This window comes from Amphiprion ocellaris, chromosome 19 (assembly GCF_022539595.1).
Source record: "Amphiprion ocellaris isolate individual 3 ecotype Okinawa chromosome 19, ASM2253959v1, whole genome shotgun sequence".
NCBI lineage: Eukaryota > Metazoa > Chordata > Actinopteri > Pomacentridae > Amphiprion > Amphiprion ocellaris.
Window position 1 is genome coordinate 12,515,766 of NC_072784.1, and position 27,567 is coordinate 12,543,332.

At 38.3% G+C, this 27,567-nt stretch overlaps 1 protein-coding gene across 1 annotated transcript in view; it reads left to right on the forward strand.

The window, feature by feature from the left end:
• Positions 1-3,045: 3,045 nt before the first annotated feature.
• Positions 3,046-27,567, forward strand: part of vat1 (vesicle amine transport 1) — a 51,593-nt gene continuing 27,071 nt past the window's right edge. Inside the window, exons 1-2 of the mRNA XM_023268449.3 lie at positions 3,046-3,703; positions 13,432-13,639. Coding sequence (XP_023124217.1) covers positions 3,275-3,703; positions 13,432-13,639 — 637 coding nt within the window. The 5' untranslated portion in view covers positions 3,046-3,274. The remainder of the gene's footprint in view (positions 3,704-13,431; positions 13,640-27,567) is intronic.

A 27,567-nucleotide genomic window follows, 5' to 3' on the forward strand; every position in this document is an offset into this window, starting at 1 on the left:
ACATTCTGCCTCGTGTCAAAGCGGCGGATCAATAACGGCTGCATCCTCCATCATTAAGCTCCTGTGGTCCATTGATCGATCTCTGCTGACGTTGGCCTCACCGGTGCTGAGTGGCACTTTATGGCCACAAGGTGTCTCACAACAGTGGTAAAGTGTCTCTGAAAGGACTCTGGGTTTGTCACTGAACTCTGAATGCTGTCAGCTGATGGATGACAAACAGAAAGAACCACATGCTGCTGTTGCAAGTTCCAGAAACGTGCAACTTACAATAATAATATTCACCCTAAACCTGTCAGTTGTGTAAGTGCCAATGCCCAACACTCTAAATATCACGTTTGGGCTTAACAATAAGAATTAATGCAACAGTTTTTGAGTTATGACAACTTTAAATGAAGTTATGTTCAACCAACAAATGATATTGAGTTAGGAGAATTAGCTTTTCCTCTTTAATCAAATGTATGCTATAATTGCTTAATGATTGGTGGCATAAGTTTTAAAGTAGAGTCACTATAAAAATCAAGTTGACCCAGGAATAGTTCAGATAATTTAAAGTGTTTTTAAGATAACAAAAAAATTAAGTTGCTGCAATTAGATTTTCTTCAGTCGGTTTTTGTTGTTGTTGTTGTTGTTGGTTTGTTTATGTTTATACAGTAGCTTTTAAGAATTTTCATTCAACATCTTTTTTATTTAAAACTGCCGTTAATTTATTCAAACTGACATTTTTTAAGTTTTAAATCGTACAAGTGTTATATATTTAATTATGAGAATTAATTAGATGTTCTTCAGTTGCTGTTTTTTTTCACTTTTCCATATTTTTGTTCATGGAAGAAATTAGTTCATTTACCAGCAACATTTTGTCCAAATAACATTTTAACTGTAGGGTTTGTATTTGAATATACATTTTTTTCAACCCTGAACACATTATGAACACCAGTTTTTACAATAACAAAATTTCAGAAATTCAAGTTGCTCCAGTGTTAGTTTTTACAGTAGTTTTTAGGTTTTCCATGTTTTTGTTCATATAGTAGATTTAAAGAAATTACTTCAGTCAACAACAAAATTTTGTGTTTGAATTATGAACACAAGTTATTAAGTTGCCAAAATTTCAAGGGGTAGGTTTTGGGATTTTTTCCACTTTTTTGTTTGTGGAAGAATTTAAATAATTTCCTAACACAATTTTGTCTGATTAACATCTTTTGAACTGCCATGTTTGTATTTAAGCAAAAAATTTTTCAACATTTAGTATTAATTAACTTTGTATAATCAAACCATATTTTTCTGTTTAAACTGGCAATATATTTTTTAATCTTTTTAAAATCATATTAAATCTGGTTTTTAGATGGTGTTATTTATGTAATTGCCATGATTATGAACAAAAGTTTGTATGTTGTAAAAATTTTAAAAATTATGTTACTCAAACTTGATTTTAGTTGTTTGGTAATTTTTACTTTTTCATCTTTTTATTATTATTATTTACGAACAAAATTTTATCTTAACTTTTTTCAACTGCAAGGTTTGCATTTGAAAACATTTTCTTTTCAGACTTTAACACAAAAACAACAAATTTGACTTGAAATTACACACGAGAGTTTTTAAGTGTTATATACTTCTTTATCATAAAGAGAAACACAAGTTTGCAAAAAAAATAGAATTAAGTTTCTCCAGATTAGATTTTCTCCACATTTTTTTTCATCCATCCACTATCAATGAACCACTTTATCCGCATTAGCGTCATGGGGGTTGGCGTCTATCCCAGCTGGCCTAGGGTGAAGACAGAGGACGCCCTGGACAGATCATCAGTCGATCACAGGGCTACACACCGAGAAATTAATTTACCAACCATATTTTGTCTAATTAACTTTTTAATATTATTATTATTATTTATTTAACTGCAGGAGTCATATTTGAGCACACAATATTTTAATCTTTAACACAAATGTAATTAAATTTTAAAATTAAGTTGCTCCTATTTCATTTTCTTCAGTAGATATTTAAAAATGTATTTATTGCTTTTTTTGCTCATGAAGCTTTGAATATTGTTCATTTAACAGCAAACATTTTTGAGTTGTAAAAAGTTCAAAAAAAAGTTGCTCCAATGTCAAGAAGGGAAGGAGACTTGAAACCCTGACCTCAAAGTTTAAAAAAAAAATTAATAAAAAATTGTTATCCAGCCAGTTTCATTAAGTTAACTTGCATTTACTTTTAAATCAGCTAATGCATAAATTTTAGTTTAAATTGCACATTGTATTAAGTTGATGTAACATTAAGTCAACACAACCCACCAAAATAATGTTTGCAATTTAAAAGCTCAATTTAAATCCATATATTAGATCCTTTTTCTAATCTTGCAGCTAGGCGTTTAGGGAAACGGTGGGAACAGGCTCCTTGAATTACTTTTTGTTTGCCTCTGATTTGGAGGTCATCCTGCCCCTGAATAACACAAATGCAGCTGATATCAAATCATCAAAAACTGGCCTGACCTCAACACAAGCTCATATTTTTCAAACTGCCTTCGCGGGGAAGTTACAACAATGAGGCATACGCAGACCCAAAGTTCCTGCAAATCCAACTGCAAGAATAGGCAGCATAAACAGGCGTTTCCTCTGGCTGCTGGCGTTCCACATGCAGCAGTAAACAGCCTCTATAGAATGATATTAATGTGTTAACTGGGTGAGTAAGTCGTCAAATTCATTAAAACTGAAGTGGCTGGAGTGAGGATGTGTCAGAAACAGGCCCAAAAGTGAAAAAAATGTGCACAGAACTGACTTTATAGTGGTATTAAATGGATTATTAGTCCTTTAATGATGTTTATGCGTAGCTCACTGCTTTGTTTTCGTAATATTCTGTTGCAGAAATCAGCACATTTTGTGGTTTGTACTTTATTTGCCTCTCAGCCTTCTTGGACACTTTTGTAAATCGCCTCTCTTGTCTCTGCTTGATGCAATATTTGTGAGTCCAGCCCCAAACAGCCAAATCCGCCCAGTCACACGAACCAATCCCCGGGTTCCACCAGCGCTCCGTGTTTTCCATCCTGCCCGCGTCTCGTCCCACTCACACTCTCTGTCAGAGCGCGGCGTTGACAGCCACTGGCCACTGATCAGCCCACTTTGTCGGGGTTCGCGTCTCCATGCAAGACTGCTGAAAAAGAAGCTCCCACTTTCTTTCCTCCGCCAGGCAGAGCAGCCACGACACCGAGCCCGTCCACGGCGACACCAAGCACAAGTTCATTTTTTTCTAGACGCACCACTGTCTCGCAGCCCCCGCTTCTTGCACCATGTCTGGAGAGGACGCACCTGCCCAGCAGCAAAACGCCGTGGACCAGAAGCAGGAGACCAAACCGGCCGAGGAGCCCAAAGCCGAGCCGCCCAAGACGGAGTCCGCGCCCGCCGCCGCCGCCGAGGCTGCTGCCACCCCGGCGGCGACCACCGCCGAGAAGGTCCCCGAGGAGGAGACGTTCACCTACCGCGCTCTGGTACTCACCGGCTATGGGGGCTATGATAAGGTGAAGCTGCAGGTGAAGAAGGGGAAGCCGGCGCTGAAGGCTGGAGAGGTGCTGGTGCGGGTCAAGGCGTGCGGGCTCAACTTCGCCGACCTGATGGCCAGACAGGGGCTGTACGACCGGCTGCCGTCCCCGCCGGTCACCCCCGGGATGGAGTGCTCCGGGGTAGTGGAGGCTGTGGGGGAAGAAGTGACGGACAGAAAAGTAAGCACACCGCTTACACACGCTCTCAGCTGCTTTCTTCTCACACGAAATATCTCTGTTTTTTTGCTGCGTTTGTTTTATTGTTTAAGTGATGATTTTTCCCTTCATGTTGGCGCTACATCTGGACATGGGCGTGTCAGGCTGTGCTCGCTTCTCAGGCAGAGGTGTTCTGTTCACTGTCAGCTTCAGGGTTTCATCAATTTAATGCTAAAAGACTACTGGGTCAAGCAGTTAACAGAATGAAATGTTGAGATAATATAAAACCAGCCTTTGGTTAATGATTGAGCTGTCTCATCCATGCATTCACTTGTGCGTAAAAACCAGACCTCAGGTGTTGTGCAAAAGTTAAAACGCAAAAACGTTTGTGCGTTTGTGTTGTGTTGTTTCTATGCACAAGAAGCCAAAAGTGTGTAAATGGCACAAGTTGGGCACAATGCATTCAGCAGCAGGCGTCGCCCCTCTTGTCTTGTCTCTCCTCTCGGTTTTCAAATTGCGCCGCCGGTGCGCACTTCAGATTGAGCAACTTAAAGCGCACGACAGTTGTAGGGAAGGAGATGGACTCAGTGTTCGCACCCAAAAAAATGCGTGTCGAAAGTCTAAATCTGAATTAATCCGTGGGTTCTCCTTCCCAGCCGTGCCGCACCTACTCTGTGGTTACTGCGCTTTGATGTGCGCCACGGTGCGGAGCGGTGCGTAAAGCTAGCCAAAGGACAAAGGTGGAAGAGAAACCGGTCTGCCTTCAAAATTAAAGCTCGACTAAGAGTTTAATTTGCGATTTTGTGGAGACAACAGAGGAGAAAATGAATATGTAGTGGCAAGGTATGAAAACGAGCATGCGTAAAGATAAAAAAAAACTCTGAAAATGTTGGTTTTATTACATGATTTAGTGTACCAAATGTGCAAATTAGGTTATTTTAGGCCAGTAGTTGCATATAATTCTGCTCTGACTCCTGAATATAACAGTAAAATATTGCATTTTTGAGGATAAATCCAAGTCAAGAGCGTCATCCGTCACTACTTTCTTGCAAACTAATCGGGTGTTTTATTTTGGAGACGGTGTAAAGATGCCACCGTAATTAATTCGACTTGACACCGGTGGCGGAGACCGGAGTCGCCGACGCCTTTTGTTACCGGGAGCATACGGTGGCGCACAAAACGCACCGAATGGAAAGGGCGAGGCACGGTGCGAGAAACAGGCCTCTTTGTCGGCAGACATCGACTCTGCTGATCAGAAATTAGTCACAACCGTCAGTGCGTCATGATTAAAGTTCAAACCAGCGCGTTTTCTGCCAATAAACTCAATTAAAGAGTCATAAAGACGTTTTTTCTTTACTGTCCAACCACGAGGAGAATTAATAGAGTCCTTCTTAGATTGCATGATGAGTCACGGGCCTATAGCTGCCTCCTGGCATCACCACGGTAACGCCTTTTGAAAGCCAATGAAACTACAATAAATCCAAATGTTACACACCGGCCAATGATGACGCACGCTTGATATTTTTTCTCACCAAAATCTGTGTTTAACGCCACTATGCTGATGCTGCTGCTCACATGTGGGGATGCAAAGTGCAGAATCCCGGCATCTGCCTGGGAGTGGCACATATGTCTGGGTGGACGCGGGGCAGCAGGAACAGGATTAATGACAGGATTGGTGGCAAAAGCGCATCAAGGCTTCACTGAGGGTCGAGACCTTCCGCGTTTCCTAGAACACTTCTTTGCACATCGACGCTGATTGGATTTAAAGGTCACACACACATGCACAAACACACAGCTTGTCATCATCATCCCTCTTTTTTTGCAGCCTTTTAGCTTGTAGAATTAAAAGCCAATCTTGCTAATGGATGGAGATCTGTGGGATCTTTTGGCAGAGGGAATGTGCTGACCCTGATGGCACTGAATCTTTTGGGGATGCTCCATCTGCACACAATAGTGGGTGTGTCAGGGAGCAAAGGAACACAGCTAGGAACACATTTTAATTAGATAATGCAACTTAAACATGCCTCCATCTTCTTAGATAAGACAAATATCTGCACCGAAGTTCATATCACTGTGGTTTCAACCCTGGATTAGATGTTTCTGCAACTAAAACTCCCTTCAGCAGTGTATGAAGCTGAATGAATGAGCTGATTTTTATGATGCATTTATTCTCTGTGTGCCTCGTATTGTGTGTCAATAACAAGCCTCCCCTTCGAGGGACAATGGACTCGGGTGAAGTAATCCTACAGTGAACTCACCCGAAATGACCTAAGGGAGGGAGTGTAGGGGGGAAAGTGTAACAGTGAGTAAGCGAGGGGAGAGCGGAAATATCACAAATCACACCGAAGTTCCCCAGACACCAAACATCAGCACTTTTTTCTCCAGTCCTGCTTTCCTTTTTTTTCATTTTAATGCTCTCCCTTGGTGAGTTTTTGGAATGATCTGACCCATATGTTCTCCATTACCTCGCTCTGGCCACATTGTCAGTCTGGTATTTCCTCCATCAGTCCTCTGCTCCTTGTATCTATAGCTTCTTGCCTCCGTATGATCTCTTAATTCTTCCTTTGACCACCGAACTGTCAGTGAATGCTTCCCTGAAACTCCGCTGGCTTGTAACAGTCACTGCTGGAAAGTAAATCTTTCTGTTTGTGGTAAATTCTGAGACAGAAAGAGTGGAGTTTATTAATCCAGCTGCAAAAATAAAGTGAAATATGAGCTGATTTGCATAACCAGATGTGCATTATCAATATGAAATGTAATTCAAAGGATGTATTCCCACCGTTTAATTAAATGCATGGCTGCAAGATCAAAATTTAATGACTTGAATGAAGCTTTTAAGTCATTCTGATGGGTTGAGGTGACATAATAATGTTGGTAATTGCATCAACGTAATATTGTGGGTATTTAAACTGAAATTTCTGCATTAGTTGATTATTTTTTACACTAAACGACTAATTGTTGCTTCATAAAATGTTAGAAAATACTTTTAAAAATGCCACTTAATAGTCGCAGAGCCTATTATTTTCCACATTTCTTGCTTTTTCTGACCTAAAGCCTAAAGAAAATCAAATTACGATGATATAAAATAGAGAAAAGCAGCAAATCCTTACATTTAAGATGCTAAAAGTGGTAAATTTTTGCCAATTTTGCTTGATAAACAATTTAAATGCTTCATTTAAACATCAAATTTTAGTTTTCGCTATATTAAAATATGGTTAAAATGACCATATCCAACACAATCTTAAAAGAAATCCAAGGGAGCACTTATTTAATGCAAGACTGAAGGCTAAAAAAATCTAATTTTCTGATTTAAATAAACCCTTTAAATTATTTTTGATGTGTTGCATTGACAGCAGAATGTTGATAATTGCATCAACTTAGCATTGTGTGTAAGTTAAACTCAACTTTCTGCATCAGTTCATTCAAAACTAAATTTAAGTTGAGGCAGTTTAATGTTTTTTGACTTTGAGGCCAAAATGTCAAGTCCGTTTCCCTTCCTCCTTAACATTGGAACAACTTTGTCTTTTTAATTGATGAACATTAAAACTTATGTTTAGAATTATGATAATTAGGTAAATAACACTGGTAAATAAAGTGGAAATCCTAGTTGGAAACTTAATTTTTATGTGTAATCAACTAAAAAACACTGTGTTGATGCTACAAGTCATTAAATAACTCAAAATACCTTTAATTGAAGAGGAAATGCTAGTTCCTTTAAGTCATTGTAGCTTGTTGGTTCAACTTAATTCCATTAGAAGTTGTAGTAACTCTAAAAGATTGATGCAAACTGTGGCTTTTGAAGCATAATGTGCAAAAAAATCTGCATGTGAAGCATCTTGTCACACATTTAGCTGTATGCTAGCTGGGCATGGCCTTTCTGTTAAAGCTCACTAACACCTTTAACACCACATGCATATTACATTTCCTTTAAATTGCATTAACAGAAGCCTTGTGAAGCTGCGTAGGCGTCACATTTCACCTTCATCTTCTACTTCCAGCCTGACTCAGGAAGACAATTTCTGTTTTTTTTTTTGTTTTTTTTTTGTTGAACCTGATAAGTTTTGGCTGACGTTGCCAAAGCTCTGAGCCACAAAGCAGCTGACTCGGAGGCCCCTCATACCCTAAAATTGAATCACCATCTGATTAAGTCCATTCATGTACAGTTAACTGAAAGTGTCTTTGTTCGGTGCCCCCGCACTCCTGACCCCGACTGCAACTTGATGCAGTTTGAAGGCCGAGAAACCGAGCGCCCGAGCGCTGAGTGTTTGTGTCACGCCGCGATGATGTTGCAACCCAACTGTCACAAGGCTTGTTTACCCGGTGCGACTGACGGCAGCTCACATGCTCCTACATGGGTTCGGAAGAATAGCTGCAGATGCATTCGTAAGTCATGTTTGTTTCCTGTCAGAAGCCTGAGCTCTCCCCCTCCCACGTTATCGATTTGTACCACACTGTAACCCCAATTACACCAGTGAGGCTGATGAGTTTGAAGCCTGTAAAAGAAGAAGAGAGATGAAGATGAGCATGAATAACGAAGAAGAAGAAGAAGAAGCCCACAGTGGAAACGAAATGACTTGGCCCCAGACAGGAAGATGAGGGTATGAAAAAGAAGAAAGAGAGGGAGATCTTTCTAATTGGAGTGGATAGACAGCGAGGCGCATGGCTCCCTCCAGACCATTAGAGAGGCCCGGGTGGAGAGGGTTAGTTCCCAGGAGGAGAGAGCTTGTCTTATGCTCAGCCATGGGGAAAAATCTGGCAGGGACTCTGATGGGTGGAGGGAAGCCAGGGAAGAAGATGGGCCCCATTGTCCTGTCTGGCTGATGAGGAAGAAGGGGGACACTCGGCGGCGGCGAAGACGAAAGATGCAGACGAGTTGAAGGGGGAAGGAAGACGCTCTGAAGATGCGAGAGGAAAAGCAGTCAGGAAGTGAAAGAGAAAGAAGGGAAGAGAAAAAAGTGAGGAGAATGGAAACAGGGAGGGAGGATAAGGCGGGGGGAGGAAGAAAACAGGAAGAGAGTTATAATGCTGCAGTCGTCTCTGTTTCCTGTGTCCCTCGAGTGAGCCGTCCTGATTGGTCGGTTCGGGCGCCGACGGGGGAGAGTTTATATCACGGCTCATTCTTCTGGAAGGAGACAGTTGTGAATTGGAGGATCCTGCTTTGATAAGGAGAGTTTGAGGGTGAGCTGGAGCTCGAGAGCTGCAGCACGTCGCCGCATGCTGCTTCAGAAACAGACGAAATCTCAACTATTGAAATTTCCACTGTAGGTCAACTGAGAGAGAGAAAAAAGTTACATATAGTATACAAGAGAAGTGAACAACTGAACATAACTGAATTATTTCTATGTTGACAAACTGACTATATGCTCCTACAAGTAATCAAAAATAAACGCTTTTGAAAGAGTATATTGAAGATTCAGGACCTAAATTAGAAACATGTGCAGCTCGGTGCGACAAAAGGGAATCCACCTGTGATCCTTGAAACTGAACTGTAATTTCCAAACAGTCTAACTGCTTGAACATGGCTGTAAAAATAGCAGAACTTTCTTAGTTTTGGACCTGTTTGGGCTGCATGTCTGCATCATGGCTTCACATTAATGAAGCTTTTAAGTCATTCTGATGGGTTGAGTTGACATAATAATGTTGACAACTGCATCAGTATTGTGGGTATTTGAACTGAAATTTCTGCATTAGTTGATTATTTTTCAGACTGAACGACTAATTGTTGCTCTATAAAATGTTAAAAAATACTTTTAAAAAAATGCCTGTTCATAGTCCCAGAGCCTATTATTTCCACATTTCTTGCTTTTTCTGACCAAAAACCTAAAGAAAATCAAATTACAATGATATAAAATAGAGAAAAGCAGCAAATCTTTACATTTAAGAAGCTAAAAGTGGTAAATTTTGACTTTTTGTTTGATAAAAGACTCAAGTGCTTCATTTAAAGTTCAAATTTTTGTGTTAGGTATTTTAAAATATGTTTAAAATGACGAGCTCCAGTGCAGTCTTAAAACAAAGCCAATGAACCTATTCTTACCACTTAATTAATGAAAAAGAAATCAAATTTACTGATTTAAATAAACCTTATAAGTTATTTTGATGTGTTGAATTGGCATAAAAATGTTGGTAATTGCATCAACTTAATATTATGTGTAATGTAAACTCAAATTTCTACATTAATGTAATTGTTGCTCTCTAAAATGTTAGAAAATATTTGTTAAAATGCCTGTGCCTATGGGCTGCATGTCTGCATCATGGCTTCACATGGACAAGAATTTCCAGAGGAACTGAAAAAAAATGTGATGGGGAAGCTTCACAAAGATACACAAACATCAACTAAAAGTCGGTGAAAACACAGTTGCACAGTAATCATGATGTAAAGAATTCGCCATAGTACCACTAATCAGAGATGCCATGGTTGTCCTCCTAAAATGATGCCACGGACAGTGCGCTACTTTTGCACTCTAAACTCGAATTTCTTAATAGAAACTAGAGTTACTGTGACAGCACAGACAGCGTGCAGAATACTGTATAACGTGAACCCCTATACATGGGCAAGAAAAGTACAAACTGAAAGAATAAGCTTTGCTACAAACATGCTAAGAAGCCTGATGAATGTTAGGAGAACATTCTTTGGTCAGATGAAGATAAATCTGTTCAGCTCAGATGGAGTCTAGCATGTTGGTGTGAACCTGGACAGGACTACCACAATGAATGCATAGTCCTGACAGTGAAACACGGAGGCTTTTTTGTCATTGTTGACATTTTGTGTCTCTTTGTGGTCATTTTGTGTGTTTTGTGCCCGGGATTACCACAGCGAATGCGTTGTCCTGACAGTGAAGCACAGAGGTGGGAGTGTGAGTGACATTTATAGATGCGCCATTAATGTTTCAAGAGAAACCTGTGATCTAGACAAGTATTTGGCCTGTCTTTAAATATCAAATGAAACACCTTTGAATAATTTAACAGAGAAAAATAAAGCAACACTACCCATCTATAGTAATACTTCTCTCCAGATATGTGGTATCATCCATGCCAAGGAGGATTAAATCTGCCATCAGAATAAAGGTGGACACACAATGTATTGAAAAAATTTGATTTAAACGTCATTAGGGATAGATTTACTTATTTATGTGCCTTAATTTCCTTCTTTGGGGTCCATGTTTTTAACCCTTATGTTGGCCTGCGGGTCAACTTGACCCGTTTTAAGGTTTGAAAATGTGGGGGAAAAAGCAATATTCTCACAGTGAAGCTTCTGATGTCCACATTTTCAACATTTTTACTAAGTTTTTGAACATTTTTTTGGTTAAAAAAAAAAAGAAAAGTTAAAAATGTTTTTTAAGAACATTCACCAAAAAAATTTGCTGGATTTTGGTTAATTTTTTTGTGAATGTTCATAAAGAAAATATTAGAAGTTTTACTGATATATATGTAATCAAGATTTTTTTTTTTTGAAGATTTTTGCTCATTTTTTGAAAATATTTACAGGAATTTTCTTGCCAAATTTGGGAGATTTTTTTAAAATAAAACTTTTAAGGGACATTTTTAACAAATTATTAGAGTTTTCTAAATCCAACAAATACCCTGCTGTTCAGCTTAGATAAAAATAATGCAATTTAATGTAACATGATGCAATTCTGAATTGTTTGACATTTAAATTATATTGGACCTATTTCTGCAGTGATTTCCGGATCACTTCTGCTTTGCTTTTGATACGTTTCTTCTTTCTCACATTTACATTTGATGCAACTTCAAAGCTCAAGAATTAAAAACTGAGCAAACCAAATCTGTCCAAACAGCAAACTGCCGCAAGCCTCTACATTACAAGTTGGGAAACAGCTCTCGTATTTTGGTACTAATCCTGGCGCATCTTACATGATCCACTTCCTTTCCTGTCCTGCTTCTTTTACTGCTTCCCTTTTTTTTTCTCTCCTCCATAAAGTCGGTGCAGCTTCGGTTACTATTCTTACTCTGCTGTGGGTTGTCGCTTCCATTGCTGGGTTGTGTTCTTCAGGAGCAAACTGTTTGAGGTTTTCTTGGATGAGGTGGTTGCATGTTTGCATGTCTGCTGTTGTTGTTTGATGCAAAAGGACAAACCTTAATCACACAGTGAGCATTATTCACATTGCACAAAGGAAAGGCTCAGATAACCGGACATGGCGAGACCTGCAGCTTCTATGAACTTCAAAACTCAATAAGTCACTTAAAGTATAGAAGAATTCAGCTTTAATTTAATAAAACCGTTTCTGAAAGTGGTTCTATGCTCCCGCTTATCCATATTGCTGTAATGCTATCGGTGTTCAGCGGATATAGCATCGACGTGAAGACAGAAATAATTAAAGAAAGTAAAGTTTTAGCCTTGGCTTCAGCCCAACTTTAGGGGAATTAACTCCATGTTAAAGCTGCTACCCATGACTGTTTTAATTGACTATTTATCTGTTGATTATGTTTTAGGTTAATTGATTAGTTGTTTCAGCGATAGATGTCAGAAAATGTCCCAAAAAAAAAATGTTGATCGGTGTTGTCTGTCTGGAACAGAACCACATTTAAGGAGCTGGAATCAGGGAATTTAGGCTTTTTGTCAGCTTTTTCTGTGAAACTATTACTCTACCACTTAATATTGATTAGCAGAATAGTTGCAAATGAATTTAATGGTTGACAACTAATCGATTAATCACGGAAGGTGCAGTCCATGTGATTGACTCATCTGTTACTGCTTTTAAATAAATATGAATATTTTCTGGTTTCTTTACTCCTCTATAACTAAATATCTTTGGGTTGTGGGCAAAACCATTCGTCATATTGGGCTTTAGGAAACAATGATGGACATTTTTCACCCTTTTCTGTTATTTTATAGACCAAACAACGAATCAAATAATTGAGAAAATAGCTGAAAAGTTAATCAACACGCTAGTTGGAGCTCTACTGATGGCTTACTGACATAAGAAGACATGCACCAAAACAAACACCTTTGCTGGGCAAAATAATTACATTTATTTATGTTAAATTCAATACACTTTTATTGATACAGCACCATTTCACAACATATGTCATCTCAAGGCCCTTTACATAGTGAGGTCAAGACCTTATTTAGTATATACAGAGGGAGATGAGACTTAAATGTAAAACATGCCAGATTTATTTACATTATTCATTTACAAGTGAGACTGTAAACTTTTCAGATATTATCTGATACCAGTGCTGTACCATTATCATCACAAATCTTGAATTAATGACTAAAGTAAATATTTCAGTGGATGTTGAAGTATTTTCCTCATAAATGTTTCACTCCCATTTGAAGCAGCAGACATTTAATCAGTTCAGTTACTTTCAGCTAAATATTTCAGCCATTTATCCGTTATTTCAATGATTCCTCTTGTCAGTTGCAACTCATTTCTTCATGCACTTTTGGTTGCAACTTGTAGTGTTCCCATTATATAGTTGTGTATGTGCACATATTTTCACTTAAAAATGTATTTTTTATCAAAATATTTGAGTTTTTTTCAATGCAGTTTTATCTGCATAGTGCACATTCACAACTTAAGTCATCCTAGTTCAAGGCTATACAATCCTTTATTATAGATTTTCAACTCTTTTCATGGATTCTCTGGCAAATGCTAAAGTAGCCTCTGTGTTACAAACACTTCTTGTTGCAAATTTCTGCATTTTAGCTCATGTTAGCTTCAAATCCAGTTACTAAAGGTATAGCCTTTTCCATTTCTTCACTCCATGTCTTGCCTTCCTTCCTGTTCCAGGTGGGCGACAGGGTGATGGTGCTGAACCGCTTCGGCCTGTGGCAGGAAGTGGCGGCGGTGCCAGCCAGCCACACCTTCCTCATCCCAGAGGGGATGAGCTTCGAGGAGGCAGCAGCGCTCCCCGTCAACTACATCACCGCCTACATGATGCTGTTCGACTTCGGCAACCTGCGGCCCAACCAGAGCGTCCTGGTCCACGCTGCTGCAGGTACGAATCCAGAGACAGAATCTTTATTGCTGTCAGTCTTAGATGGAGAATGCATCATTGAAGGGCTTTTAATTTGAAAAGATTATATAATTCAATATAAACTGTTTAATTATTCATTTATTGTGGCTGTGGCTGGTTAAATATAAGTTAATGTTGCATCTTAGCATGAAGAAGCTCTGAGATTCTCCTCTGAACTCTAGATTTCTGTAGTTAGCAGCCAAACATCTGAGTTTAGAGCAATAATTTGAGATCTTCTACAAAATTGCAAGTCAAAGATTTCTATTACTGCATTAAGGAAACACCCAGGAACGTTTTCAGCGTCTTCCTTCCCTTGCGCCTCCTGTTTATGCATTTCTTTTCTACATGAATTATGGCCGCTGGAGAAGGTCCCGCTCTCGGCTAGCGTTTGAGATATTGGCTCAGTGTTGCAGCTTTCTACTGTAATGCTGGAGCACCTGCCACCTGCAGACTGAGCGAGTGGGTGGGAAGAAAGATGGGGATTGAGGGAGTAAAAGCACCTGTTGTGGGGCGTGAAGCCTGAGAGCATTTGATATTTCTGCTGTTTACAGAGAACCAGGCCAGCTGGAGAGAACGGGGGAGCGCATTAGCCAAAAATTGTGTCACTACGCTGGTGTGCAGCTCTCAATTTTCCCACTTTTTATTGTGCAGAGGGAACAAAAAGGAATCCCTCTGAGTGTGGGTGTAGTCGGCCGAAACCCTCGAGACCAAAAACTGACAAAGAGCAGTGGGAGGCTGCAGCACAGGTGGATGTTTCCCCACTGAAAATGAACGAATCCGTAAGATTACTAGCTGAATGATAGCCAGCATAGTTGTGGGACTGGTGGTCTTTGCTAGGAATCCCAAGTGTTTGCATTCATCATATTCCTGTTGACACATATTGCCAGTTTGCTATAAGAGGAATGCAGTGGAAGTGTGACGGCAGACCTGCTGGTCGTGTCAAGGCAGCATCTCTGGTTTCTCAGGGCGTCATGCCAGCACCGCCTCGCCAGCTGTCCGGACATCAGGATTGCAAAAGCACAACGCTGAGGCTACGACGAAACCATTTGCTCGACAGTCTTGCCTGCACTCTGTCGTTCTTTGCATGTGTAAATGATTATCTTCCGACGCTGCTGTGTTAATCTCGTGGTAGTATCTGTGAATAAGGTGTTACCAGAGTGAGATTTCTTCCTATTAGTGTCGCGCTGCTGGAGTGTTTGCGTCTGTCAGGAACGTCTTCTGATGTTTTCTGATTAGACGGATCAAAGGTTTCTGCAGTGACAGACCACAGAGGAGAGGCTGTCATTGTTTCTGTCCTTTCAAGTCTGAGATTTTCTTTAATACTACGGAGGGAATTGGAGCCAGAGCTGCATATCCACTCCCCGTAGCACACTAATATTTCATTGGACCGCCTTTAGCTCTGAGAACGACACACGTTTGCCATGGCATTGTTTCGATAAGCTTCTGCAAAGTCACAGCATTTATTTCTGTCCAGAGATGCATTAATTTTACACCAAGATCTTATACTAATGATGGGAGAGTCGGACCACTGCAAGTCTTCTCCAGAACATCCCAAAGATTCTCAATGGGGCTGAGATCTGGACTCTGTGGAGGATAATCCATGTGTGAAAAAGATGTTTCATGCTCCCTGATCCACTCATTCACAATGTGAGCCCCATGAATCCTGGCATCGTCATCTTGGAACATGTCCATGCCATCAAGGAAAAAAACTCCATTGATGGAAAGACCTGGTCATTCAGTATATTCAGGTAGTCAGCTGACCTCATGCTTTGGGAACATAACGTTGCTGAACCTGACCAACCCCAGATCATAACACTAACCCCCACAGGCTTGTAGGCACTAGACATGATGAGTGCATCACTTCATCCACCTCTCTTCTTACCCTGATGCACCCCTCACTTTGGAACAGGGTAAATCTGGACTCATCAGACCACATGACCTTCTTCCATCGCTCCAGAGTTCAATCTTTATGCAACCAAGCAAATTGAAGCCTTTTTTCTCTGATTAGCCTCGCTGATCAGTGGTTTTCTTGGAGCTACACAGCTGTTTAGTTCCAATCCCTTGAGTTCCCTTCATGTTGTGCATGTGGAAATGCTCTTACTTTCACTATTAAACATAGCCATGAGTTCTACTGTTGATTTCCCACGATCATCTAAGAGTTTGTTCCGATCACATTTGTTCCTTGAAGATGACGGCTCACCACTGGCCTTCATGGTTTTAATAATGCGTTGGACAATTCTAAACCTGATTTTAGGGGTTTCAAAATTTTCCTTAGTTGTTTTCTTTGCTTGATGCAGGCCAGTAATTTGAGCCTTTTGAGATAGATTAAAATCCTTTCTGCTACCACAGGATATGTCTTCTAACACGGTCGTCAGCATCAGCGAGGGTTAAATAAGTTGGAGCTGAAACATATTCATCACTGCAGTAATTATCCAATGGAAGGTTCTTACCTAGTTGCTTAGTTAAATCCAAGTGGCGACTTTTTTTGGGACAAGCAGTTTATTTATCACTAAATGTATCCCACTACACTCTAAAAAACAAAGATTTATGGAATGAAAAAGAACATGGTAGCTTCTAATGAAAGAATCTACCCTGAGTTAGAAGAATCAACATTTCCTCCCCAATCAAAGGTGCTGTTAATTACAACTTACTTAATGATATGTTTTATTCTGCAAATTTAAAAACAGTAAATTTTTCCAGTGTTCAGTAGGTGGGAGAGCTGACTTGAAATCCTGACCTTAAGGTGAAGAATTAAGCCAATTTCCTTAAAAGAAAACCTCAACTTCAATTCAGTTTTAAAAGAACTACTGAAGAAATTTGAGTTTACATTATGAAGTTGATGCAATTACCTATATTATGCTGTCATCTCAACCCATCGGAATAACTTAAAAGTTTGATCTAAGCCATTCTGTTTTTATCTTGCAGCATTATTTTATCAACGCAACCCATTAAAAATCATGAAATTGCATTTTGTATCTTTCAGCCAGGCATTTAGTGTAGGACAAGTGGCTATTTTAACCATATTTTCACATACTAAACACAAACATTTTATATTTTAAATACATTTTTATCTCCTTTATCAAACAAACATTGACATAAAGTTTCTTTACATTCAGGAACAGAGAGCTGACTTGAAATCCTGACCTCAAGGTGAAGAATTCAGCCACTCTCCTTAAATAACCGCAACTTAAATTTAGTTTAAAATGAACAAACATAATCCATTAAAAATCATTCAATTGGATTTCTGTATCTTTCAACCATGTGTTTAGTGTTGAAGAAGTGGTTATTTTAACTATATTTTCCACATGCTTAGCACAAAAATTATATATTAATTGAAACTTTTAAGTCTGTTATCAAGCAAAAATTCCCAAAATTAATCAGTTTTAACTTCTCAAATGTAAAGATTTGCAATTTTTCTCTGTTTTACATCATTACAAATTGAAAATCTTTGAGTTTTGGTCAGAAAAAGCAATCAATTTGAAAATCAGAAACTATGGGAGCTTTTCCCCAAAATTTTAGTGCTACAATTAGCTTTTCAGTTGGAAAATAATCAGCAAGTACACTGCTGCTAAAAATACACATTAGATGCAGCTCTGTAGTAATTCAATCCAAAGGCACGGTTCCCTTTTTGGCTTTAAATGAAGCAACAGATTGTTTTCCACTGCAGGGACTTGCGGGAAATTGCAAGAGTCATCCATGTAGAACCTCTGAAAAACACTGTGTGGGTTACAGCTAGAGTATTTTGACAGATATTGCAATAAAAGTCAGGATTTTAGCGTGATGTCTACAGACAATGATTTAAAGCCTGCAAAGCTTCATTTATTAGGAAATTTTGTGACACATCTCACCTTTATCAAGAAAGTTGCAGCCAGTGCAATTTGAATATTGTGATTTTGAAAATTATGCCATTAATTGCTCACCTCTACTTGTGGCCACTTTTTGCAGTCAGTCATCTACTCTGTGATTATCTACAATTAATAAGTTCGACCCACTAAGCCAAAAGAGCTTTCCTTTAATGCGGAACAATTTGGGGAAAACATGTAATTGCATTTTTTCCTGACAGATATTGCAATTTGTGATATAATTTATTAAAGTTTTGGTTCAAAATCTTGTATGTAGGAGTCTTAAAACATGGGATGGATCATTACAACATGAGACACCATCAAAATATTATTAAATGCTCTGTATTCTAATGCAAAGATGAGAACTGAAATATGTAAACTGCATCAAAACATGTATTTATTACAGTTTTTAAATGTCACAGGAGATAGAAGAGGTATCACAAAGGCTGTCAAACTATTTCCAAGAAGAAAATTAATAGGAACTTTCCGCAAACTGTCTCTGATGCTGAAACAGGTTGCTTATTCCTGGTTCAGCAGCAGCATCTTTTTGAAGTATTGAACTAATTAATTTAAGTCAACTTAACTTAATAATAATAATAGAAATTTTAATAATGAATAATACTAATAAATGAACTCTGAATCAGACATGCTGCACAATGCATATATCAATCAATCTCTGGTATTATCATCCTTAACTAAGGTCTTAATACTTGTTTCTACACTTATATTACATCAGATTAACTCAATTTCATGTCATTTATTCGACTGTAAATCCTCAATTACGTCTTCTGCAGTTAAAATTCCAAAATTTCTGGTTTCTTTTTAGGCCTCTTTGCATGATTTGATCTCCTTTCCACAAGAATTTGGAGTCAGAATAAGTTCCAAGTGACATGCATGACTTGTGTTTCAGTTTTGAAACAATAATTAGTCTGCCTACAGCTGCAGTGAACTCCCTGTTGAACCAAACACACAGTGTGGTTAACTGGCTTCTCTGCACCTCATCAGACCATCTCAAGACTTCGCAACACATGATTGCAAGTCGTATCTCCGACTGAACAGCAGCGATCTAGCGAGTTTCCCGATGTGCCTGCACAACACCGCATTCCTGCCGCATCAGTTTATGTTGAGCAAAGATAAAATAGCCTTTTCAAGAGATTAACTATTTGCTCGGGCCAGGAGCAGCAGCAGCAGGAGACGGATTTGTTTTCCAGCCTCGGTCGCTTATTATGATTTGAACCATTTTTATTGAAGGTCCAAATCAACAGCTTCTTATCGCAGCAGCTGTAGACTCTCTGTTTGGAGTATAATTTACTTTCCGCCGCGTAAATCTTTCCAGAAGTACATCTTTCTAGTAAAAAATGCTCGAGAGGTTCATCCTCCTCTGACCCGTCTCAAGGCTGACCCGTTTATTCTCATAAGAAGCATCTAATTTAGTCACTTTTGGACAATAATCAACCTCTTTTCAATGACTTTTAGGTTTCTATGTCCCCATAGACCTCGATGCTGATCAGATGATTCATTCTGCATTGATTAGAAAATGCAAAGATTATCTAATGACATCAGTTTCAACAGGAAGTGAAAGTTTGCACAACCGTTTGCAATCTTGTGACAATGTTGTTACTCAATTAAATTTTTTTCCAGCATTAAAATGTGTAAAATTCAGTTTCAGTCCCAATATTTACAATATGAACAACTGACAAGAAGAATTTCCACAAAAATCCTTTGTAATCATAAAAAAACAACAGAGGAAGGATCCCTTTTCATGATCAACAACCGTACAAACATGGTGACACTTGCAGATTTACAATATATTATATACTATTATAGATTAAAAGAGATGTAAAGAGGTTTTGTAAGGAAGATTTGCCACTGAACATGTATAAAGTGGGACAAAACCCTCTGTGACAGCGCCCAGGTTTCCTGAGCTGTTATTTTAAAGCTCATGGTGCGTTCAAGGACACATATTACACATTCTACAATACATAGTACGACAAATGCCAAGGCTACCAGGATGTCCTACTTGCAGCATGCTTTACTGCTAATTCTGATTCACAATCCCCTGGAGTCTCATCATCGCACAAACTTGTGATTTAACACCACAAACTGCAACGAATATATGAACAAGCTTAAGGCGCAGTATTAAGATGAAGTAGCATGAATGCACACTGCGTTACAACAGTATGTGCTTTGTAAAGGCAGTTGTACTACAGCCCGAAAGGAAAATGTATTTGGAAAGCAGTGCGGTGTGGTTGCTCCAGTCGTGACTCATCCTAATCGGAAAATTAGCCAATAGATGCCGCGTGATTGCAGCTTAGGCGGGTCTTGCATAATTTTAAACCTTAATACAATTTAAACATGTGAGTTACATAAACATTCACAACCTGTACAGTTGTCTTGAATGTGCAAATTATCTGTAAAGACCAAAAGTTTGGTTGCTACCAGGCTGTGAACATGTTTATTTTTGCTGTGTAGTTGCACATTTTAAAATGAGAATCTATGGGGATTGACTTGCTTTTGGAGGCAGCCTCTAATGGACGTTCAAGGAACTGCAGTTTTTTGCAGTCCATTCTAATCTAGCTGTTTCTGTCCAGTATTTTTTGCTAGGCTAAGCTAACTGGCTGCTGGTTTCAGTTCCATATTTACTTCATAGACACATGAGCACCATTAAGCACCATTAATCTCACACATCTTGAATTTTAAGGCACATTTCCCAAAATTAGCTTCATTGAAGTGTAAATCTGTAATAACCCTCTGAACCCTTTTGCTCCTCTCGCATTTTTACTCACTGTGGGATAATTTTTCACTGCAATATAAAGTCCTGCTCCTCTATGAAAACAGAACAACCATGAAGAAGGAGGGATAACTCATAAATGTCTTCAATTACTGTTTAAATCATAAAATAGAAAAAAAAGAAAGTTCACTTTCTTCTAATATTTATTTTACAAGAATTAAACAAACCTGGCATCAACATGTACTATATTTTTCCAGGTGCCTACAGGTGAAACCGATACTAGAATAAATGTTGACCCTACATATTATAGATATTTTGCTACTTACATATTTTATTTGCTTTCATACTAGCCTCTTATCTGCTCTGTGTAACCACAGCCTGCAGTTCAGCTGAAAAATTCCTGGAATTTTTGGCACATGACTGTTTGTTGCAGCTGTGTCACTAATGGCTTCATGGTTACACTGAGGAATGCAGAATTTTTTAGGTTTTTTGCAGAATTTGGTCCTGAAAATGATTTATTTTTTTTAGCACATTTTTAAATGAGACATGTGATTTTGATAAAATGTAGCAATTTTAAGTTTAAATGTGTTGAATTTTCCAACTCATAGATAAGTAGTTCTCGGAAATTTGATGATTCTATCTGTTTTTACAGTTTCAGGCTCTTATAAATGGTACCATTTTGATGATTTTATTTAAAGGTAGTATGTATTTTAAAACCTTCTGTGGGTTTTTGGGGTTCAGAGGGTTTAAAACTGTAAAAACATACAATTTTACTGTATTTAAATCATCTAAAATATTGTTGTTTTACAGATAATTGCTGTTATTTGTAAGAAAAATGTCATATTTTAATAAATTGTGTTATTTTTAGTTATATTTTCAAGCATGCTTTTCAAACCCACTTCTGGATTTTAGGGTTCAAAGGGTTTAAGAAGATCTACTGTATTTAAATCATCTATAGATATTTGCTGCTATTTGTAAGAAAAATATCATATATTTTAATAAATTGTATTATTTTAAATGTTATTTATCAACAGTGGCATGCTTTTGAAACATACTGCTGGGTTTTAGGGTTTGCAGGGTTTAACACTGCAAAATTACACAATTCGACTGTATTTAAATAATCTAAAATATTGTTATTCTACAGATAGCTGCTGCTATTTTTTTTTAATTACGTAAATTGTAATAAATTATGCTATTTTTACTGATATTTTTCAAAGATAACATACTTTTTAAACCCACCGGTGGGGTTTAAGACTGCAAAATTGCCCTACTTTACTGTATTTAAATCAGCAAAAATATTATTTTACAGATATTTAAAGTTGTTTTGTAAGAAAATTGCATATACTTAATAATAGATAAATTATGATATTTTGACTGATATTTTTCAAAGGTAACATGCTTTTTAAACATAGTGTGGGATTTAGGGTTCGGAGGGTTTAAGACTGTAAAATTACACTATTTTTTACTATCACGACTATTACGATATTTTAGTAAATGGGGTCATTTTTGGTGATATTTTTCAAAGACAACATACTTTTTAAACCTGTTGATCGGTTTTAGGGTTCAGAGGGCAGTAAAATTACACAATTTTTACTGTATTTAAATAATCTAAAATGTTATTCTACAAATATTTGCAGCTATTTATAAGAAAAAACATGTATATTTTAATAGAGGGTGTCATTTTTTGTGATATTTTTCAAAGACAGCATGGGTTTTAGGGTTCAGAGGACTTAAGACTGTCAATAAAAATAGATATTTGCTTCTATTTGTAAGAAAAACGTATATTTTAATAAATTTTGTTATTTTTGGTGATATTTTTCAAAGATAACATGCTTTTTAATCCCACCACTGGGCTTTAGGGTTCAGAGAGTTTGACCTAATGTCAGGAATAAGAACAGAACGTTACAGAAATGATAAATTTCACTGGTTTTGCTGATGTTCAACCTAAACAATGGCAGCTCTAAACAACCTGCTGAACTGTGCACTGAGGGATGATGGGTAGCGGCTTTGTTCCGTGCTTTCAGGTAATGTCACATCAACATAAAGAGGCTCGTTTCCTCAGCGGTAAGGCGACCTTCACCCTCAAACGGGATCAGCTGATCGTAGCGTCTGCCTGGTGTTTAGACTGAGTCGAGTCTTTATGCGAGTGGAAGTAAACGCTGCCTCTCCGCTCCTGTCCTCGCTCTCCAAACAATAGCTCGTTGTGTTTCCTCCCATCGTGCCTCTCTTCTCCACATCTGCATCCTCCGCCGTCCTCCTCCCCCTCCGGCCCTCCGTAACCTCCGCTCCCTCTGCGTGACCTCCTCGTATCCGAGCTCGGGTCCTCGTCATCGAGGGAACTCGTGCACGTTTCCCCTTTTGTTTCGAGTGCCCGGGTGTTGGTGGGGGAAGTTCAGTGACATTTGGACGTAATCTCGTGGGTCTTCCAGCAGCTTTTCCTCTGACCTCTCCCTGAACCGGTGCCGGTGTTTATGAGGCCCGGCCAGCCACCCGGCCACCACACCCACTCCACGCATTCCTGCATACATATGGGGCCGCAACGCTTCCAACGATGACGTCCACTTTAGATTTATTTATGTGCTCTGGAGTGACTGTGTTCAGCGTTGAGCATTGTCTCGCAGATGTGGAATGCATAATATTAATTAGGTGGTGCTGGAGGAGTGAGTGCGTGTTGTCCACTTTATCTCATTTTGCTGCAGCGGCAAGAGTTTCGGACATTTCGGCACCAATAAAGACAGAATTCCAGCTGGATCTTCTCATACAGTGCAAAAAATGCACAGGTTTTAGTGTTATTTAACAGATTTCCCCTATTTTGTGTGAGAAATTTCAGATAATAACTAGCAAAATTTGAGAAAAAAGCTATCCATTTTCATGTAAAATGAGCCCACACTAAATAATGTCCACATCACGAAAAAAAATTGACTATGAAATTATTACACAATTTTCACCATATTTAAATCTACTGTCATTTTGTAGATATTTGCTGTTACTTGAAAGAAAATATGCGTATATTAGGGATTTTAAAATACTTTGTTAAACATTTTTTTAAAATTAACTGTTATTTTCCAGATTTCCCCATATGAAATTCTAGGTAATAGCAAGTAAAATTACAGAAAAAAAAAATCTTTTTACGTGTAAAACAGTCCCAAACTGTAGATAATGTCCACATCAAAAAAATAAAAATGACATAATTTTACTGTATTTAAATCAGCAAAATATACCATAATTTTATGGATATTAATTTAGATAAAGAAAATACATGTATAATAGGTATTTTAATTATTTTTTTTTTTATTTAAGAATGAGTGGTTATTTTACACATTTGCCATTTTTTGGGTTAAATTCCAGATAATAATTGGTAAAATTACAGGGGAAAAAAAATATATTCATTTACATGTAAAACAGACCCAAACTGTAAATAGTGTCCACATCAAAAAAAAGAAAAAAAATTACCATGAAATTACATTATTTTTACTGTATTTAAATCACCAAATTCTGCTATAATGTCGCAGATATTTGCTGTTATTTGAAATAAAATACATTTATGAGGGATTAAAAACATTAACTGTTATTTTATGGATTTACCGTTGTGTGAAATTTTGTGAAAAAGTATTAATTTACATTTAAAACAGGCCCAAACTGTACATAATGTTCACATTAAAAAATATATAGTAATGACACAATTTTTTACTGTATTAAAATTCTTAAAATGTGTCATTGTTTTATAGATATTTGAAAGATAATAAATATATATCTTAGCATTTTTAAAATATTTTTTAAAAATTTAAAAATTAACTGTTCTTTGAAGGATAGTCCCTGTTTGTTAAATTCTAGATATCTGGTAAAATCACAAGAAAAAATATTTATTTACATGTAAAACATATAATGTTAATAATCTTCACATCAAAAAACTGTATTTTTACAAATATTATTTATTTTTTCACAAAACTTCACTGTAAAACATTCTTACAAGTATTTTACAGATATTTGTGGTTGTTTTCAGAAAAATTGTTTATAATAAGAACTGAAAAATGGTTTGAATATTATTCTAAGATTTTTTAAAATTCTTTTGTTTGGGTAAATTACTGATAACAAATGTGTTAATTTTCAAAAAAAACCTTCAAAATTGTAAATAAAGTCCTTATAACAATGCATATTTTTACAAATAGTAATATTTTATTTACAACATTTGACACTATTTTTACTGTACTTAAATTAGAAAAAAATATTGTACAAATATTAAATGCCTATTTTCTAATTATTCATTTATTGTAAAAGCAACAGTATGTGTATATATTTAAATTGCTAAATGTCATGTACATTGAGGATGTTAAAAATACGGTGTTTTTTTAAAAAACTTTTATTTTACAGATTTTTTTTTTTGCTTTGCTAAATTACTGAGGATATCTAGTGAAGTCACCAAAAGAATATACTAATTTACATGTAAAACAGGTGAAACATGAACCATATTAAAAATCTGTATTTTTACGCATATTAATTTGTGACCATTAATTTGTGTTTTTAACTCAACTAAAACAGTCAAATTTGAATCATATTTGCACATTCCTTGATGGATTATACAGTTTTTAAACGTGCTTCTTGAATGTGTTTCTTTCTTGCATCCTTGCTGCCAGATTTCCACTTCTTATGTATTTTTTTAGATGTGCTAAATAACATCATCTCCTCTCATGAATCTCTCAGCGATGTGTTTCAGGTTTGCGTGTTAGATATGGTTTTTCCCACCGTCCAGCCATCGTTGCTTCCAGACTCCTGCAGCTGCTTCTCGCTGGTGTCTCTGAGTAAAAGCCGGAGTTACAGCAGGTTACACTGAGGATTATCTGACAGGACTAGAAGCAAGAATCCTCCAGCTGCAGTGTGTTACAACGCTGAGAGTGACGGCCGACAGCAGTCACAGGCGAGCAGTTAAATCCTGGTTTACGGTAATCTGCAGAGCTCAGCCACTGGTTCTGGAAGTCGCTTTCACTCTCTTTAGTCCACGTTGTTTAATGTTCAACATTGAAATTAGGTTTTCTCTTTCATAATTCCTTTCCAGTATCCATCCTAACCTACTATATAGTGCAAAAAAGATTTAGTATGACCCAAAAAAGCTCAAAAATACCAGCACGTTTGACTAGATCCAGTTGGATTTTGCAGTATCTTTGCTTTTCTGGTCATTCTGACCCACAATCTGAGTCTGCACAGATAAATGACAGGTAATTTTCCATTAGAGGCCACGTTGGTTAATGTTTAGAGCGCAATATGATGAAGTGGTCTTCCAAGTAGTATTTAAACTGCACAAAACAGTTTGTACTTTGTAGAGGCAGCTGCAGTAGGTACTTAAAGTAAGAGTTTCAAATATTTGATCTTGAATGCAGCCATAATCCTAAAATCTTGAGCACCATGTGATTGGGCAACGTCTCAACTAATAGCCAATCAGCACTGAAAGATGAATGCAGAAAAATTCTCCTTTAATGAAACGTGCAAACCATAAAGAAACAAATTCATTTTAATGAAATGTTCTGTTGTGTAGGACTAGATGTTGATATGCCTTCTTGCATACATGAGACACCTAAGACTGTGGGACGGTCAAGTGGATGAGGGCATCCTCTGGGTTATAAAGTGGGCGCCCTCCTTCATCGGTTTTTCACCGATAGGCCCACAACAGAGGGTTCATCAGTGAATCCCAGCATCCTAGGTTCACCCCCTAGATGCCATCTACTCACCTGAAGGTCCAGGTGGAGCCTTTCTCTTCATCAACAGCTACTGATTTCCCTTTTCAGCGGCTCTGGAGAGGTCCTTGATCACCTGCTGGTGGTCCTTCCTACATACTCCCATCTCCCAGAGGAGCCTGGATGTCGAGGGAGCTACGAATCCTCTGCAGCCTACTTCGACTGGTCGGACCCTCACCTTCCAGCCTCGCTGTTTTGCATCGGCAGCAAGCTCCATATATCTCAGCTTCTTGCGCTCATAGGCCTCCTCTACTGAGCTCTCCCAGGACACTGTGAGCTCGATGATGTAGACGTGCCTAAGCGAAGCTGACCATCTCAGTTTCTCAGGTGGGAAGCAGAGCTTTTGGTTCAGGTCTACCAGCATCCTCCAGTCACCCGCCCAAAAGGACCCTCACCCTCCTGGACAAATGTTGTTTCTTGCCATCAGATCAACGTCGGTGTGAGGGCGTTAACGCTCATGCGCTGCGTTTCCAGCACTAGTGCCAGACACTGTAGCACCTGGTTGTGCCGCCAGGTGTAACGGCCTGGAGCGAGGCTGATCCTGTTGCCCACTAAGATGTGTTTGAGTGTAGCTGGAGTCGGGCAGAGTGAGCATGTAGGGTCTGATATAAGTTTTATTGCAAATTTGTGGTCTGTCTCCAAATATCGCCTTCCTCGATTACTAATTTTCAATATTGGCAGATTAGTGGAACAGACTCTTTTCTGTGGAACTTAGGTGTCCAAAATGCTGATTTATTTGCTTTGTGTTTTAGAACCTTCCCTGTAAATGTGCTCAGAGCGAGTTGAACAGGTGGCTGCATCTCTGGGGCTTCGATGAATGAAAACCCCTCCGTGGTGCAGATCTTCACAATGCTGTCAAACCTTCCGGCAGGCCTCAGGCAAACAAAAAAAACATGTTTCTGGAGGTTTGGATGACTGCGAGTGACTCGTGAGCTATAAGAGACAAAGATTTCTATTTGTGTGCCGTCCCAGATTACTGCTCTCATCCATTATTTACCAGCTATCGGAGTCTGGTTTGTACTTACATCTCTGGCTGATATTGTTCCTGGAAGTTAACGATGAGTGATTTCCTCCTCTGTCTGCTGAGGAGGTCTTAGCCTAATTCAGAGGAAGCTAATTCGCTCTGACCACCGAGCGGGGAGTCGTGGTTGAAGCAGCTCCACGTTCATCGCCGGCGGCAGATCAGCTGCGCTGATAAGGAGACGGAAACCGGGGCAACCTCCAGCTCAACCCGCCAATCACGTCGCTCCTTTCTCGCCCTCACTGCTGCAGACGTTGACCCACCTGTAACCCACCAAGCAACCACAGTGGCAGGTGTACCAGAGACCTGTTTGTGTGCAGTTTTATGTATATATGAGGCAAAACAGGAGGAGTGTGCTTCATTCTGCAACTGCAGGAAGGAAACTGGTGTTTGCAATAAAAAGGAGTATTAAAAAGCCTATTCAGAAGCTTATATCATGTATTAAGACCAATAAAAACAGTAGTGTATCTGATGTTGCATTCATCTAGGCATCAGGCATTTTATATTTATTTTGTGCAAATATAGAAGATGAAAATTGATTTTTTTTCAAAAAATCCTATCTACAAGTGTAACCATTGAAAATAGAT